The sequence below is a fragment of the Netta rufina genome, assembly GCF_964035555.1.
Source record: "Netta rufina genome assembly, chromosome: 1".
Classification (NCBI taxonomy): Eukaryota; Metazoa; Chordata; class Aves; order Anseriformes; family Anatidae; genus Netta; species Netta rufina.
In genome coordinates this window covers 97,643,217-97,663,063 of record NC_140123.1, presented here as the reverse complement: position 1 = coordinate 97,663,063, position 19,847 = coordinate 97,643,217, and the positions used below count along the sequence as shown (strand labels likewise).

The window sequence follows — 19,847 nt, the reverse complement described above, 5'->3', positions numbered from 1 at the left end:
ACAGATAAGCATGATCTGAGATACTTCCAGAAGAACTCATCTTATATTCGTGTCTTGGCACATATTAAAAAATGCCATTCAACCACTCCTCTGTTACTTGCTTTAAGCAAGAAAAAACTATGTTAAGACATAAAATAACAGCCAAGATTTCCTTACATGGTTACAGTTCTCAAGTTCTTGATTAAATGCACAAGTAAACAATACACCTAAGCAATTTCATGGCTTTATGCCCTTCTGAACCTAGAAATTGCACATAAGATCACAGCTCAACGCATTTATTCTGTATCCTTTAATTAAATGAACAATCATGTTATTAGTCAAAGTTAAAGCCATCATCCATTAAAGATTTCCAACCCTTCACAAAAGAAATTTCACATTATACACCACTAAATATAAAGTAAGTTTGAAAAATCACAAAGAACCAGAGGAACTTGGAGACAACAGAGAAGAACAAAAAGAAGGAAAGGAATATCCCAACAGAAAAGATCACAGCACGTCTGAACTTGGAAGCGACAGGTAGATCTTTACTCAGTAGGTTAACAGAGGAAGTAATGGAAGGAGGGAAAGAGAACCTAGATTTCCAACCTCCTTATTCCCCTGCCTATGAAGCCCTACCGAACAGTTTATATCACATTCCTCACCCACCCCCAGCTCAGACTGTTCCACAGAAAAAACAGTGGAGAGAAAATATTCTGTCAGTGACTTTTAACTTAATAACTCAGAGATTGACACCAGAAGTTCTTCAACACCAAGCCTTCCATTTACATGCCCAGGGAAGCAAGAGAATCATGTACAATGTACATATATGCAACTCTTTTACATAATAAAAGGCATTTTGCTATTAACATACTGGCCACATCATCCATCACAATCCCTTTCATTCAACTTGACAAACAGGAAAAACAAAACAATTCAGAAATTAGCTTCTTGCAGAAAACTGCTTCAAAGATGGAAGAACAATAGCTGAGCCGACAACTGGGAAGAAAACATTTGCTTGATTCTCACCAATCAAGCTGGCTTTCTAGAACTAAAAGCTTCAGATCAAGTAAGATCCTAGCTCCAAATATATTGAAATAAGGAAAGAAAGAAGGTTTCTTCTAAGCACAAACAGAGTAGAATACCAGAAATGGTATTAGGGACCCTGAAATGAAAAGCAACCACAGAGAATTATAAGACTAGCTTGTTAATTCTTTGTTCTGAAAGCTATGCACTTTCAGGGAGAAAACAAAAAAAAAGTCTTGGCTTTCAGTGACTGACCAGACTCCTACAGACTCACATAGAAAAGGCTATGGAGATGCCAAACTCCATCTGTCCTGTTGGGATAATGCATTTGCTTGAATGGGGAACTACCATCCAGATAAACACTCAGGAAGTAATGAGTCCCAGACAAACACTGCGTCTAGTACTTTAGGTATGGGACTTGGAGGCAGAAATAGAACAGCATTTACAGTGCAGTTTTCATGTGATCCCATACACACTCTTTCTTCCTTCCATCAGAACATGTCTTAGTGCGCTGACTGGATGGCATTCACTGAATGGCCAGCTACTCGCACTCCCTCCCTTGACACCTTTTTCAAGGGGTAAACATTGCTTGCACACAACTAAAATCCTACTTCAACATCAGAAAGATATTCTTGCACGATGTTTAAAAGTAAAAGACCTTGGAGACAACATGCACAAGTAAGCCTACAGACAATTCCAAGAGGCTCAGTAGTGCACGTGCCCTGTGAGTTATACGCATTCTACATCTTAAGTCCTGCAGACAATTAATTCATGCTCAGCATGACAAAGAAGAAACACTTCACAGGCTTAATAAACGTATTATTAATAAACCCCTTTCAGACTCAAGGTGCAGACTATAAACTCTTAAAAGTAAATGTGAGGTTACTTTTTTAAAAAGGAACCACTGAAATCTAGGAGAAGAAAAGCAGTATATTCGTGTTTTGTTTCTTTAAACACCTTGATATCGTAGGATCTATTTCAAGTTCAGATATATGCAGTTACAATAATGAGAATTAAAACAAACAAACAATTCTAGAAATCAACTAAAACCTTAAGATTTAGAGATACCTCCATAAAAGTTACCTAAGCAGTCGCAAAAGCATGTATGGGTGAACTCCTTTCAAAAATTTGAGTTTATTGAAACTCAAAAGGAGGGGAAAACTGTTAAGGGACTTGATAAGTTTCTTGGCAGATAAGGAAGAAGTGAACATGTTTTAATACAGTTTTGTTTTGACATATTTTCTTGGGGACTCCTTTCTAAACTCAGTCTTCAACAGCAGGACAGGTTTTGAAAGTTACATTAAGGAAAAGTATCATTGCTAATTCTAGTGATACTGAATATAACTGCTAAAAACAAATCTTTGTTCTGGAGCTATCTGAAGAAAGACTTCCCTTTTCCCCTACAAAAGGCGATGACTTCCATGTGTGTATGCACAAATGCTCTAATACACAAATAGAGATTAAAGGACAATATTTATGTTTCTAGACATGTTTGAGGCTTGTGGTTGCTGTCATTCACTACAAATATATTTTAAGGAATTTCATGCTCTTAATGTAAATACAACAAAGCCATTGATGATGGCATTTGACTAAGTCAGCTAATTGGTAGCTATAAAAAACAATATACATTGCATAAGGAAACTGTCAAAATGTCAAAATGATACTTTTTAAACAAGCACACCTTAAATAGAAAGATTTTTTTTTCCTTTCTATGCAATTTAGCTTTTAGATTATATTACACAATATATCATTGTGACTGACATTAGTTAACATTTAGATATTGTTGACCTATGTGATGTGTCAAGTTTCAAAAGACTCCTAAAGAAAGCTTGAAAATACTTCTACATAGTCAATGCAACCCAAGGAGTCAATCTGCCCCGTGGAAAAATAAATATGGTATTAGCTAATGCTCTAAATTAACATGCATTAAATTTCCTGGGGTGGTTGTTTGAAACATAAGTCTTTCTGGCTGGCAGACAATATTAATAACCTAAATTTTCAACCAACTGAAGTTATAAATCTTTCAGTGGTTTACTTGAATTACATTCTATAGACCTAAATACAGAAGGTTAACTATCTTTTAGGGTCAAAACATTATAATTCCAAATGCCACATATTTTCACATAATATGGGTGATGACCATAAGAACTAGCTAGTCCTCTTTATAATCCTCTTTCAAAGTATAATGTTGCATGCTGGGTATAAATAACATGAGATCATAGGTCTAGCATTTTTACATTCCCTAGCCGCTGTCCTTATCTCTATGATTAACGACATAAAATTAAAATTCCCTTGAAAACATTTATTAAAGAATTTGCAGTCCTCATGAATTAAAAATATACATATTTTACAAAAATACAAATGCACCTAAAATCAGTAGTCCTGACATTTGGAACTGTTATAGAATGTAAAAATCTGATTACACAACTGAGAAGGTAAAATGCCAAGTCATATTACCTCTACAAAGAGCTTTATGGAGATAAAATGTTCCTCTATACTGGCACCAAGAAAACGTTTCTGCTATTGGAAAAAGAGCTATGCATGTGAGGGAACAGGGAAAGGAAAAGAGAGGGAAAAAGAAAAACGTCAAAAGATCTCTGAAAAACAGAAAATTCAAACTTATTCAAACATGACAGTTTAGTACATGCTTAGAGGCCCATGAAGATACCACCTCGGTTAGGTGGCAAGGGAGGTGGTACAGAGAACAAATACAGAAGTGTTTCCATTCCATTATCTGAAGTATTACCTGCACCTAAGTAAATCCTGCCTTAAAAAAAAAAAAGTACAACAGCAATCTAATTTATACAACCTACTGGGATTTCAGAATGATTTCTGAAGAAGTGATTCAATAAAAAATGTGAACAACACAGCCACGAGGTAAGACTGAAGGTCCAGGCACAGATAAAGGGCTAACTAAAAAGAGAAGGAGAGCAGGAGTAAGTAGTCTGGTCCAATCTGAAGGTAGGTTACTGCAAATTCTCTTAGTCCATGCTGCAGTCTATGCTGGTGAGCATATTCTGAAAGAATCTAGAAAAGGGATCAAGTATCAAGATGACCAAGCCTGCTCAGTACAGAGACATGCAATGCGGTAAAAACAAGAGCTGGCAATGATGAACTGACAGAAGGATCATGTAGCACTGAGTCATTATATAGTAAGGTAGTAAATTTCAATACGGGTAAATGTATAGTGAGGTACGTGGTGGAAAACAATCCTAAAATTCATAGAAAATGATGGGCTGAAAGCTATAATTATTCAAGTAAGACTTAGAGTTTTTGACAGGTAGTTCCATGAAAACATCTAGTCAATGCAAGTAGCCAAAACCAGAATAAAATAATTAAGAAAGAATGACAATGTAACAAAAAACATGACTGTAGAATCACAAGGTAATTCAGCTCAAATGGGACTGATGGACATCTAACCTCCTGCTCTAAGCAGCGTCACCTGTGAGATGAGCCCAGCTACTCAGTGCTTTGTCCAGGCAGCTCCTGAAAGCCTCTGAGGTTCAGCAGAGCCTGCACAGCCTCTCTGGGCAGCCTCCTCCACTGCCTGCCTGTCCTTATGAGCAGAGTGCTCCTTAAATCTAGACTGAATCTCTCTTACCTATACATAAACCCATTCTCTATCACAGAGCCATAGAATGGTTTGGGTTGGAAGGGGACTTAAAGACCACCCAGTTCCAATCCCCTGCCGTGGGCAGAGACACCTCCCACTAGACCAGGTTGCCCAAAGCCCCACCCAGCCTGACCTCGAACACCTCCAGGGATTGGGCATCCACAGCTTCTCTGGGCAGCCTGTGCCAGTGCCTCACCACCCTCATAGAAAACAATTTCTTCCGAGTATCTAATCTAAATCTACCCTTTTTTAGTTTAAAACCGTTACCCCTTGTCCTATCACTACAGTTCCTGATAAAGACCTTCCCCATCTTTCTTATGGGGAAGGCTCTTTATGTATTGCAAGGCTGCAATGAGGTCTTCCCAGAGCCTTTTCTTCTCTAGGCTAACCCACTCCCCCCCACAGCCCTCTCAGCCTTTCTTCATAGGAGGAAAGGCTTTCCAGCACTCTGGTCATTTTTGTGTCTCTTCTCACTACTTGCTTCAACAGGTCCATGTCTCACTTGTGCTAGGGGCCCGAGATCTAAACGCCGTGCTCCAGGTGGGATCTCACTAGAGCAGAGTAGAGAGAGATTCTTCACCTCCTTCAACCTGCTGGTCACACTTCTTTTGATGCAGCCCGGGATACAATTTCTGGGCTACCAGAGCACGTTGCTGGCACATGTCAAGTATTTCATCCACCAGTAACCCAAGTCCCTCTCTACAGGACTGCTCTAAATTCATTCATCACCAAGACTACACCGATGTGTGGGATTGACCCGAACCAGGTGCAGGACCTTGCACTTGGCCTTGTTGAATTTCATGAGGTCCTCCCAACATGCACTGCTGTGCAAAGCATTAATCCAGCTTCTCAGCAGTCAGCTGAGTCCAACAGTCCCATAGCTCTGCAGGTTGATGCTTTGGCCTTTCTCCAGTTATCAGAAGCCTCTCTGATTCCCAGTGAACTTTTAACGATGACAGACAGCAGCCTTGCTAGGACTTGGCCCTCTTCTCTCAGCTCCACTGCATAAAGCTCAGTGGGTCCCATGGACTTAATACGGGTCCAGTTGCCTCCAGTAACCACTGACTCAATCCTCACCCACAGCTCAGAGCTCCTCTCCCACTTGGGAGGCACAGGGGTCTGGGAGACCTCGTTTCTGAAGACCGAGGCAGAGCAAGCACTAAGTACCTCAACCTCATATGAACCTACTACCACAAAATCACCTGCTCTGCTCAGCACCAGACCCAGGTTCTTCTTCTTTGGCTTTTTATTACTAGTACTGGAACAAAAGCTCTTCTTATTACCATAGGCATCCTCTGCAAGCATTAACCCCACCTCAGCTTTTATAACACCATCCTTTCATGCCTGGGCAATGTTTCCAAATTCCTCCTGAGTAGTCCACCTCTACTTACAGATCTTCCTTGCCTTTAATTGCTTTCTTCACATCCTGATCCAGGTCAGGTGGTCCACAACAGACCAAACATAATGTCATCTTTATGAGCCTCTCTGATCGTGACCAACAAACTCTCATCTTAACAAATTCATCATCCCTCCCACACGAGCACTGCATACATTTGAACTGCTTTTTCACAAGGAAGGTAAAGTCCTGCCTCACTATCCCTGCTTTTCATTCTTGAAAAGCCTTTATCTGTCCATTGCACTACTCCATTAACTCATTGCTCACCCACACTTTAAGAACTTTTCTGGTTCTTCAACTAAAAAGCTAATTGAGATAGAAAAGATCTGGAGAATGACAAGGAAGCTGATCAGAGGTGAGATCAGGTTCTATATAAGCCATATAAGTCTATATGACTCAGTAGTCAGCTTGGAAAAAAGACACCACCAACTTGTAGAAAGAGAAACATGACAGAAGTCTACAGAAATGTAACAGCAATCAACTTTTAACTGACTTGTCAACCAGTTGACATGAAAGCTACCAGAAAAAGCCAGTGGGAGTCAAATTCAAAAACAAAACTGAGGTGATTTTTCACGCAACAGGAAGCAGAACTATGGAACCCCTACACAAAGGACCCCGTGAACAGAAGAAGATGGCAAGGTTCAAGGGAGATGAGGGCATAAAAGAGAAGTATAGTGGGGATTACCAACTAAAGCTGCAAACAATCAAGAACCACTGCCCCGAGATAAAAGTAGTTGAAAGCTTGGGAGTGTTTTTTAAACAGAGCAGTATCGTGTATACTTACTCTGTATTCTCTGCAAGCATCCATTTTTGGAAATTGCTAGGCAGAACATTGATCTACATGGACTTTGCCAAAGTATAACACTGATCATTATGAAAGTAACAATATTTTTTTATCTGAAGTGCTTCAACCTGACAGTAATGTGCTGAAAATGGGTATTAAATATTTTATCCCTCTGAAAATTGCAGACTATGAAAAGTTACAATATACTGAATTTGCTTCTTGTAAATAAATTTTAAAATATATTTTAAAAAATCCTACCATATTCCAGATTTAGCCACAGTTATTTATGGGTTTGGATGATTTTGAAGGTAACTACAGAAACACATACAGATTTAACAGTCACAACTAACAAACTTTTAAGAGATGGATTCAAAATTATACAATGAATGAGAGTAGAACATTAGATTCCACCAGACAAGTTGCAGAATCTGTACTCATTTTCCTACTAGCTCTATCAAAAAAAAAAAAAAAAATAAAAAAATAAAAAAAAAAAAGGTGGTTTCTAGTTAAATGAAATAGGAATACTACATATAGGTAGAGCTGAACAATTATTACAAGTCAGCAATCAGCTGTATATACACAAAAACGGACTAAGAGCACACATACTGCCTGTAATAAGTAACAGTCTAAAACAGATGCAACTTTATCCGTATCTTTCACTTTGACCTTCATATCACCTTTGCTTTCCAGCTTCTTAAGGTTTATTCTCTATCAGTTATTTCTTCTTTTGCCCTACTCAGCTATGTACCCCCACGTAGCTATTCTCGTGAGCACTCCATGACTGAGGATGTCTCGTTTCCTTTACCTACATAGTCAGCCACTGCCTTCCACTCATTCGCACATTTCTTTTAATACAAAAAGTCTATTTCTCATCCCTAATCCAATTTTCACATGTTTCTATGCATCCATAATCATCACTGATGTCAGCATGAGCTGCAGGCACTCAGGATCATCAGAGACTCCACTCATCTTCAACACCAAGAAAAGGACACTATTTTGAAGCTTCACTTAGTTAGCTTTAGTACTTTATAATCTTCAGGAACACAGGTGAGCCAAGTTAAAATTTGCAGTAGTAAATAAAGTAACTCAAACATGTTTCATTCAATGCCCTAAACTTCCAAGGAAAACAGACATCTTACCACTTAAGATAACTTACCTCGCATTAAATAAAATGAAGAACATTCAGAGCTAATGAAAGATGGTGCTTACCTGAATGACAGCACTGAACCAGCACGTGTTTCCAACATTCTTTAATCCTACTGGACAGTTGTCTTGCCGTTTTCGATCATAAGGGTTTGGAGAGTCACTCCATACCTCTGGATGCGTCCTCTTTAAACTTGCTTTATTTTCTGCAATACTGGCTTCTAGAACTCTTTGGGAATAGAAGGAAGGGGAAAAAAAGTAAGCCAAAGGAAAAAAAAAAAAAAAAAAGACATAAAACACTTTCAGTTACCAAATCAGACATTTTAATTGCATCATTTGATAACTTATTGCTGCTGAACTCGGTTTTAAAGTGGATTTACATGCAATAATGTATCTTCAAAAACAAGACGCCATTTTACAGTTAGTTACATTACAGTAATTCTGTTACCTTTTGGAAAAGAATATCAGTGAGCGAACCTCCTATAAGAGCTATAAATATGATAACCATGTCTATAAGTCATTAATTATTTAAGAACTATATTCAAATATGATGGACAAGAAGAACTTTTAGGCAGCACTATTAGTGTAGCACTTCCACCTACAAATGCCAATGTACCAATTTTATTGGTACATAAAACCCAACACCACCAATATTTATTTTACTAATAGGAAACAAAAGCTATCTAGGTAAATTTCAAAAACGGGCAAACTTTTTTTAATTCCCCCCCTTTTTTTTTTTTGCATCTTATAACATGGTACTAACTGTGTTACATAGGAAGTAATTACTTTATGAACCACAGAAACATATCTCCCCACATTTTTTAGAATGGCATCAAACAAGTTAATTGTATGCATCAATAACCTTACTCTTTGCAGGAAACTTTTCCTACATTATCTTTGCCAAACGTCCACATTTCACATGACAGTATGATCTGGTAAGTGTTATGTTCCCAAGCTCAAGCTTCACTTAATATGGTATTTTTATGTCAGCACATATCCTTAGGCTGGTGACAAAGCACACCTTAGAGGTAATTTGTGGTAGCTTCATATTCTAAATAGAAAGGCAGTGATGGATACAGCCAGGTCATAAAGCAATGTCTCTAACTAATAAACTAAGTTGCCTGGCATGTGTATAACTGCTACTACCCAAAACCATCTAGTCCAACTGTTATACAAAAAGACTGAGCTGCTGTTGAACTTCTAAGTTCACCAAGCACACCATTTCAGGAGCTGCATTACAAGCATCCAAATGGTTGGTCTAGGCAGCTTGAAACATTGCCCCCTTTGGTTCACTAAACATCAAAGAAGAGCAGGTTTATGCTGGTCTATAAATGGGGTTCCTAAAGGTCAAAATTTGAATACCTTATTCAAAATAAATAATTATTTTTAAAAAAACTAACAAAGTAGCAGAGAAAAAAAGCACACAATATATTCCCCAGCTTCCCCTTCTTTTTTGTTTGTTTGGTTGGTTTTGGTTTTTGTTTGTTTATTGTTTTGAACTATGCTCTTCTGAAATTAGCAAGGGGTATGTTATAAGACATAGTAAAATTAGGAAACTTTATGTGTGCAGTACATCAAATGATTTGGGGAACATATTCATTTGTTATCGCTATGTATACTGAAAAAAAGAAAATTTTAGAATTTAAGAGCCCATTTGGTATAAACACCAACTCTGTATCAATAAAACTTGGCAGAATTTCAAACTCGGCGTTTCCTTGGGACTAGTATTGACTGATATTTAGTATTGATTAAATTTTGATGACTAGTATTGATTCTGATATTTAGTTTTTGACTGATAAAGCCCAAAATGTAACAAATCACTTAGATTCTTCTCCCTTCTCCCTGACACAATCCTTCAAAAGCGTTGTAAGTACAGTGCATCTCTGCATTGAAAATAAAAGTGATTTGATGAGGACACTAAAATCAATTCAAAATAAATGTTATACTTATTTTAAATGATTTATCCTTCAGGAAGATTTATCTAAACTCGTTTAAACTAAACTGAAGGGATCTTTAAAACTGACTAGAAGACTGACAGACTGAAATGAATTTAGAATAATTTTGTAACAAGACAGCACCCACTCCATACTACTTTCATTCCATGGAAACAAACAAACTTTTTTTTTTTTCTCCAACCTCAAGAATATTTCAAGATATTTCAAGATTCGAGTTCAGAAAATATATATTCTCAAATCAAAACTGTTTACAGACCTTAAGAATAAGGTCATTTATCAATTTAATTGCATAGTAAATTTTTTATTATGTTTTTGTGTTTCCTTTTTTTTAAGCAATTGAGACATTTCCTCATTTCTAGCTCCACCTCAGATCAGTTTTCATGTCTGTATTGATTGATGTATTTGATTCTCAGAACTTAATGTTGTAAGTAAAAATAAGGAAAAAATCATGATTTCTCCTCAGAGAGAACATGTACATTCTGTATGCCAAATTCATTTTCAGCCACAATGATAGTTGTGATGCAAACTGAAAAAAAAGTGAGCACATTAAACTAGAATCTAGTGATTAGCTCAAAAGTTATATAAATGTATTTTCCAGTGTATCAATAATGCCTCTTCTGTTAACATTCACTGCAACCCAAACAACAAAGTCCTGCTTTGTGATACTACCTTGACAAAGTACCCTGCCCATCTATGCATTGTTCTTGAACAAAATGAGTATCTTTTCAGAAAGTTAGTACGAGAACTTAGCAACCCTGAATAAGCAGCTAAAATACCCTCTTTGTGACCATCAGAGCCCACAGCAGCTGTCGCTAGCAGCAAAACCATCAGCTATGTGCAGCGCATGGCATGTCTCTAGCCTCATGAGACCAAAGCCTTCCCCACCTCCAAGTTTTGGAATCTTGTTCAGAGGGTAACTTTTAAATGAGAGTTATTTAATGCCAGATTTGGCAATGGGACTTGAAAGCAGTGTTTTATTTCTTGCAACAGCAAGCTGGGCATAGTTAAGCAGCTTTTCAGAGCTGCTTGCATGGGGCTAATCAGAAAAAGAAAAAAAAAAAACAAAAAAACCAACAGCAAAACAGGGCAAAACGAACCTGCAGCATGAAAGTGCAGCCAAACTATTTTGAGGAAGCCCACTAAACATGCTGAAGGAAAGCCCACTTTGGCAGGCTACTCAGCAAAAAAAAACAAAACAAGAAAAGGTCTTCATACTGTGACTGCCTTATGGCTGGCCAGGAGTAAACCTACATCCCTCCCCAGTTTCACCTTCTATCCACACAGACAATGCTTAACCACAGTGCACAGTCCCCAACAGGTTCAATGACCATGTAAAAATAAATAAATAAAAGTGCCCATGGGTTGTGCACTTCCTTATGCACTTATTTTAACATGGCCACTCATGGCTTTCATTTTAACATGGCCACTACTCTAGGTACAACGTTCCTGTCAGCTAATTTCTCCCTTTAGTCATTGTGCTAGCTTCCCCAGTGAAGCCCTCTCTGACCAGCCTCATTCTCATTCAATCCATGAAAAATTATACAGATGGGAGAAGATTTTTCCTATTAGTAAATGTACTGAACATACAAATTTCCCTTGGAGATTTAAAGAGGGAACAGTAAAAAGTTTTCAACATGCCATGTACAAGATGCTCCATTTGGACAGTTGGACATTCCAGCTGCACTCTTCTTAATACCCACGTAGTAATCAGATCTGTCCCCGTTAAGCAGCACAAGGCAATTACATTCAGGAAGACAAATTCTACATGCATTACAACATTAATTATACAAGTCAAGATATTCCATTAATGCTCCCTTGGAAACCATAACAAAATCACTGCAAGTTAGATTCCAAACTAGTATGGATACCTTTGGAAAAAATTACCTCCGCACCAAAGATTGTTTAAATATGCACAAGTCCTACATGATTAAAAATGCAAGATTCCATCCTGAATGTATTTATCTCTGAGTTCCTATTTGATTTCTGCTTCTTATTTAACTTAGAAAAACAATAGCAAATGGGTGCAGCTTGACCTGTTTACAATCACACTGCTCCACTTGTTGTTAGAAGTCCTACACAGATACTGTGATTCCTATTGGAATGCCAACATTCTTCTACAGGGTGTTAGCTACAAAGTATTTTTTTAATAGTCTGAAGTCCTGCCCTTCAAGAAGCTGACTGAATGGCTCAGAGAAAGAATTCTGCAATTCCTGTATTTGTACAGCTCAGACATAATTTGCCATCAACTCAGGGCGTATCTTGATATGTAACTGAGTTCATCTAATACTTCAATGCCAAAATCCCAGGATTCTCAGTCTTCTCCATTCAAAAATGAAGTCCCATCATTTTTTTTGTGCCATGACATGCTTTGGATCTGTTCCTGAATATTCTTGTATGGCTTTGGAACTAGATTGGTGCAACAAATGCTCCAAAGAATACTACAGCAAGCATAGAAGATGTATTACAGAGGGTATGCCATACCCCTCTTGGTAGCAACAAGCTCTTAAATTGGCCATGCCAGTTGTGTGCAATTTTGCCATCAAATATACCTAACAGTTTCATTAAAACAAAATACCGTTTTTCTCTGTATATTACCAGTGTTACATGCTGTTGTACGTGTTACATATGGAAAAAAGTGGCATACTACTTCACCGTCTTCTGCAACCGGAAAAAGTTACACAATAATTTATATAAAATATTTAGTTATGAGCTAAACGGGTAAGATTAAAATGAGTTTTTCAGTCTGAGAAGTTAAAAATCAAAGGCTACAGAACAAACCTAGAGCTTCAAGGCTCACAAGAAGCAAATGCAGCAAAAGCAGTCAAAAGCCTGGGGAGGAAACAAAAAAAAAAAAAGATGGGAGATGGGGGGGGGGGGGGGGGGGGGAGGCTTTACTATCCAGACACCAGACATAGGCCCATATTTCTGAGTGGCTCCCTAAATCACAGCTCTGTAATTATGATGACTCTGTCCTTCAAAAGGAATACACAAGAGCTGAACTTCTGAACTAAAATTGGAGGGAACTTACATGATAATCTTGAATACACACATATCCTGTTCCAACTATTAAGAATCTAAATCTCTCTCTCTCACCCCACCTTTCTTTCCTAAAATATACTATGCTGAACGCAAATAACTAGATGTGTCTTTATTTTCCCATAAAGACTGGGGGGGCACACTTTGTTGGAATGTTGATTCTCACAAATAGTAGTACATTTGGTTTTCAAAAGGAAAAAGACAATTACTTTGGATAAAGTAATACTGGCCATATTCTTAGAATTGGACTTAAATGGATTAAGCTATTACATCTGCGAAATACAGTGCACTAAGGAAAAGAATTAAAGAATTATTGTGATAAATCTCTCCCATCTAAAGTATAAATATTTTATGTATTTTATTATTTTTTTTACAAGCAGGCAGTATTTCACCTTCCAATCCAAGGATCAAACCATTGCCATTCTTCCCCAGAACAAGGACAGCCAAAGATGAAAAAAGCAAAACCACTCCCACACAGCTCTACACCCAGGCTTATTGCAAATATTTCTTAATTATATTTATATTTCAAATATAAATATATTTCAAATATTTCTTAATTGTATTTATATTTACATATAAATATGCACTATAGAAAGGTATTGTAAAATCTGATCAAGGTTAACTTACAGACTCTTATCACCCCCAAGCTGTGGAAGTTAAGTTTGTAAAATTTTAAACCAAGAAGTTAACTTCAAGCAATGTTTATAAATCCTACTCATTAAATATGTTAATAACATACTTAATCAGCTAAAATATAGCAGCTGCTCTTAGTATACTCAAGTCATAGCATCACCACCCCCTCCCCCAGTCTCAGCCTTATCACAGAGGTAAGAAAATGTTACTATAAAATGAGAAGTATAAAAATAAACAGGATAGATAATTTTTAAGCTTTTAATTTCATTGTTTTTTACTTGATACAAAAGAGAAACTTTTAATTTTAGGTCCTATTTAAATATGACCATATATCCTCTATCTCTTTCCACTTCCTCAACATTTAAACAAATACATCAACATGAAACATACTATTAACTCCTAGCCCACACATAATAGACTATTTTCCAGTGTAGAACATACAATATATTAAAGCAACATCCTGAAGCCAGGCATATAAGTAGCACAAGTGAAAACAAACAAGTTATTCTTTGTTAAATTAAAATTAAGTAATAAAATGCAATACAGGCCAATCTCCAACTCTTTAATTTCTGCTTTATATAAGTTGTTTGTTTACCTGCTAATGGCTTGTTCCTCATCTGTTATTCCAGTCTCCCTGAATGCCCTGTTTGATTCCTCCAAACTCAAGGCAATTGCCCTCTGAAGATCATCTTTATCATCTCCAGTGAGATCAATCACATCTGAAAAGCAAAACTATCTTTCTCAAAATTAAAAGTGAAACAGAAGGAAAGGCAAGTCTTACTGTAGAGGAGACAGAACCCCCAAGGATTTCTAACCTGCATTCGAGTCCATCCCTCTTGTGGCTTGCTCTCTTCCAACAACTAACTGTGCTAACTGCTCCCTTCCATCTCGAAGCCAAATAAAACCTCAGCAGCTTGCCCTTGTTAAGATATGACAGCCAGCACTCTTCCTTGCTCCCCATGGTCCTAAGTATCACAAAGCTATGGGGTAAGTTTAAACATCTGTTGTTTCTGAAAGCCCTTTCAAAGAAATGCACCTAAGTGTATTACTTCAGCTACCACTGCTTCCAGGGTACGGAACAGGGAGGAGGGAACAACCTTCCCTTAAATACGGTACCTGAACTGAGCACAGTTATTTTTTCCTTCTCATGGAAGAATGTGTGTTGAGCTTTCCCAAAATACAGGTAGAAGCCCCAAATTCAACAAGTGTTTCTGTACATGGGAACTTTTACACAGTTTCATCGCATGTGGGAGAGTTCCTTTCTTAACGTGATTCTTTTTGCATTCTGTCTGTGTATTCATTGTCTGAACATACTTAAATTTCTGTCTGCTGAAAGTATTCCCTCTCAACAGGAAAATTAAGAAAGTGAATAGTGAAGTCAAAATAAGGATTCATACTTGGACAAGTAGGAAATGCTGGATGGGATACTAACCAGGTAATAACATGAAAACAATGCTATTCTTACTTCCTCTCCAGTCCTGATTATCTAAAGAATCAGATCCTAACATCCTCTGCATATCTCCCTGTTTCCTGAGCGTGGCAACTGCTCGCTCTCCCCCTCCTGAATAAAAAGGACTGCTATCATTCACTGTACACCACACTAAACCAGGCATTCCCCAGGTGGGCTCTGACCCACTTCCCAGAAAAGTCAGGGCTGACAGGAAAGCCTGTCAGCTGTATGAGGCCTTTAGAAAAAACAAGGTCATTGGTCATTGTGATTTCAAGGGCCAAAAATCTCAATTTGCAAGTCAGCCAGACAGGAAGAGAAGGAAGGTGCAAAAGTGACTTTCAAGAGCAATGGCAGATACACACACACACACGGAGCATTTCCTTCTGTCTCCTCAAAGGCCAAAGTTTACCCAAAGAGCTACGGAAGGGATTACTCTCCAGCCTGGGGTTTGCATGTTAGACATTAAAAGGCTCCAGTAGGAAAAGAAACAAATTCAAACTTGACTTCTCACAAAAAGAGATGAACTCATTCCCAAAGAGCTTCTCTGTTTAGATTCCAACTTTTCTCCTGGATGGGCTAACCCACTGTAAAGATAACTTACACTGTTTCCCTGGGCTTACTTGTCTCATGTTTCTGATGCTTCTCACAATGAACTCGTGATACAAAAATCATTGCCATAACTATGTGTTAACAGAAAAGGGAACGGCTCGTCCTCACAGAAAGCTGAAACTAAAGAGAAGCTGAAAAAGGAACTTTTCCATTAACACCAGCATCTTCAAGAATTAGTTTTCAGCTAAGGCCTTTCTTCCCCCAGTGAGCTTCTAATGGGAGCACTCTTACCTGCAAAACGAACTCTGAAATCTGTCATGATTTGAAAGTATGAGAAGACACTATGACCACAAAAGCAGCACTTCATCATTTAATTATTATGTTTTTTACAGTCAGCTCAGATTTTCAAGTGTGGCAAAAGGATACTTCAGCTCTGGATGCCTGAATTTCTCCGTCAAAAGTCGTACAGTAATTACAAGAACTGTCAGCAGCCACACCCACAGGACTTTTGATATACACGCTGTCATGTTGAGAACAATGTAATTCAGGCTAAAATAATACCTCAACCTGGGTCACATACAAGGATGGCTTTGTTCTACAACAGGAGCAAGGGAATAAGGGTCACAGCAGTGATAGTATCCTGTTACTACACATACTGCCTATTATGCTCTAAAATGCATTGCTTGTGTTGTATTTTCTACCCACTCACAGGTAGTCCTGCACAGACACCTCTGATCCACTGGAGAGGACCTGTTTTTCTGAAAGTAAAGATAGTGGTCTCAACTGAACATGAAACAAGCCTCTACCCATTGCATGTGTGGTTATACATGCTGCCGGTAAAGTATGAGATTACTCTGACCAACTACTTAAAGAGGGGAAGATTCCTTTAGCTAGTCTCTTTTAAGGGTAGAGAGATAAAACTCATAAAATGATAAAGAAGAAAGTTAGATGGGGAGTATTTTCCAGAAAACGATTCATAGCTGAAAATCACGCTTTGAACAAAAGCTCCCACTGTTACACAAACCAACACAGAATATCAAGGTCAAATCCAACTCACACTTTTATTAAATTATTTCTTTGCATCTTTCCAGACCCTTAATCTTTATTAATCTATAGCACCACCCTACGTGTTCAGAACTTTATTACCAGTGATTACATCATTTTAATATTAAAATCCCAAATCCTTGACTTCGACTTCCTTTCAAAAAGCAAGTTAACAGAATAGCTTCTTTTGTCATGCAGGGATTAGAGTAGGCATTGTAACATTCTCTCTTCAGAAATGTCATTTTTGCATACACATTGTTCCTTATTTGCACCAAAAAAAGGACAATATGGTGCAGACCTGATACCGGATACTACCACCACATGTGATCAGTGCAATTAATGTATATCACTCAGGTTTTACCTATGATAACTTATGTCAGAAAAATAAACTTTGAAATATGTGATGATCACTGGTAAACCGTTCCATGTAAGCTCTTCATCTGTAGCAAATGTATAATAAATTGTTTTGAGGATTTATGCTAATGTATTTTAGTTTGTTTTCTGTACTTAGAGCACGTCTAAGATGTTCTTCAGCATTTCTGCTGATACAGTAACTCATTCAGCTGCCACAGCTCAGGCTTGAATCCTAAGTGTAAAGAGGAGATCTCAGCAGAAGTCCTAATAAAAGGGGAACAGTCTGAGACTAAACTCTTCTTGTAATATAAATTAAAAAAAAAAAAAAAAATTTTCAAAAAACAGCTTACATATCTGCATAGTTTGCAACCCTGTCAGCTGCTCATAGATTATAGAAACGTAGTTATAATAACTGATATTTGTGCAAGTTTGTTGTTGTTACTTTAATAGCCTTGTCTTGTAAATTCTTATACAGGAATTTTTGTAGTGGAAAGATGTCCAATTTTCAGCAGTTAACTTATGTGTGTAATCATTTTGATTTCACATAGTTATTAATAAATTCAATCATGCATGCATTTTTAAATACTTATTTCAAGTGTGTAGTGGTAATGCAAACCAATGGCAGTATCTATTCTATAAGAACTAGCAGTGGAATTAATTTGTTTGCTGTTCTACTTAGGTTTCCTATCTGACCAACTGATTTCTGTGTTCAAGGAGTAAGCTTGAAAAAAGCTGACTTCTATCCAAAGTATTTATCAGACATACATGCAACTTTACTGTGATAGAGCTGAAGATAAACCTTTATTTCATAAAGGTATAAGGAAAAATTCCAAATTTATAGTCACCTGACTTTGCAATATGGCTCTCATTTAAGCCAAAGAACACTTTAGTTCACAGTGGCTTATACTTACAAAGGTGGTACTCATCAAAAATCACAATCTTCAGAAATGTATGTTCTTAACTAAGCTGTGACTACAAAGCAAATAAAAAAAGTTTGCTTCTGAAAACAATCTTTACGAAAGGAAAAATTGCCCATCCAAACAGTATGACTTAGTGCATTCATGATGTTTATTCGAAGATGGTATGCAGAATTAATAAGCTGTTTTACTAACAGAGGTGTTTTTGTTTCACAATGTTATTATATAATAATCCACACTTCTTGTATATAAGGTCCAGAGGTTGATACCACTTGTAATTATCTTACAAGCAACTTTTAGTTGTATGTTGAAATTTGTGACAAATATATTAATATATGTAATAAATACACACATATATACATTCATATATCTTCTTTCTTTTCTTACATACTTTTCTTATCAGTTTGTTTACTTAGGAATTACTTCAGTAATTGCCTAAGTCATCAAAGTAATTATTGCCTTGTCAACTTGTTACTTGTACCAGGACAAGGCAGAGAATAAAATCTTCAAGCTTAGGCAGGCTGGGAAATTGAGCATGAGGGAAAGATCTGGAGTAGTAATTAAACACAGGGACAAGCAATAAACAAACACTGTGATGCAACTTCTGGCACAGGGAGGGAAAAATGAAGGGGCAGGGCTGCTGGGTTCAACAGACAGGTGCCAAGTATGGAAATCCAGCAGCAAGACTCCAATTTCAAAACATGAACATTATAAGAATAATAAAAAAGTTGAGATTACGTTATTTTTAGTTATGACAAGCAGACCTAAACAAGATGCTGTTTTCTATGGTCTATTCTGCAATGTTAAACATTGTGATGGACTTGGGCTCCCAACTGAAGATTTAAGGAATTTATTTGGGTGTATATGCCAATTTCAGTTCAACCTGGATGGGGAAACAATACGGAGCATACCAGCAGGTGCTTAGTCAACCCAAACAGTTCTGATGAAACCTGCCTATTATTGAAATAGCTAACAAATATGAGGCACCAGCATCTCACAGTAAATTCCTAATCCCAGGTGTTCCCTCCATGCATGCTATCTGACTAAGGATAATAGCATGTTGAAATGATGATTCTCACACTGGCAAGGACTGGAAGGAGGGATAAAGGAACATGTGAATCACTAAGATGAAAGGAGAGCCTCAAGGTACAAGAATCCTGACATTTTGAAGAAGAGACCCTTCCATATCAAGCTGGAGACACTCCCAGGAAACTGGATAAGAGATTAAACAAATAATCACTGAAATAGAAGGAAATATCATGAAGAGGCCTAGTGATATCCAAGCTGGGTAATGTGACAAAAAGAACTAGTGTCAAATTCTGCTCACAGAAACAACAAAATGCATGGCTACAGAATGGTGCAGACCAGGACTCATGCCAAGAAGGACCTAAGAGCTAAAGCAGATCCACATTCAACTTTTAATTCACATTATCATAGTGTTGAAGAAAATCTGAAGTGTTGCACTGAGGTACAGCGACAGAGTAAGACACAGACATTTAAATAGATTAGGTTTGTTTATGGATTGTTTTGTGTTTTTTTATTTTTTGGTTGGCTGGTTGGTTGTTTTTTTAAGGAAAAAAAAAAAAAAAACACCTCAGCTGCGGCGTTGGTTCTTCTTTTCAGTATTACATATCAAGAAAAACACAGAACAATTAGAGAGGATCCAGAAGAGAGGAAAAAAATGACACTAGGTATAGAATACATGGCCAAAGACTTAGAAATAATTTAAGCTCTTTATTCTTGAGCTGAGAAAACTCTGAGGGAACATCATGATACACAATCTTCAGATATGCAATATTTCATCTCAGACAAAAGGAACAAACTGTACTGATCTCCAAATGGGATATCCCAAAGAGTAAAGGGCTTAACCTGAAGCAAAAGGAATTTAAATAAGACATTACGAGTCAAAAATTAAGATCAATGAAACACTAAACAAGCTACTCTATAAACTTTTCAGTGTCTTTGGAACAG

General features: G+C 37.3%; 1 protein-coding gene across 1 annotated transcript in view; it reads right to left on the bottom strand.

The window, feature by feature from the left end:
- USP25 (ubiquitin specific peptidase 25) overlaps positions 1 to 19,847 on the bottom strand; it is a 93,261-nt gene that overhangs the window by 47,228 nt on the left and 26,186 nt on the right. The window contains exons 4-5 of the mRNA XM_084297714.1: positions 14,158 to 14,281; positions 8,005 to 8,167 (exon numbers count right to left, since the gene is read on the bottom strand). Of these exons, the coding sequence (XP_084153840.1) occupies positions 8,005 to 8,167; positions 14,158 to 14,281 (287 nt within the window). The remainder of the gene's footprint in view (positions 1 to 8,004; positions 8,168 to 14,157; positions 14,282 to 19,847) is intronic.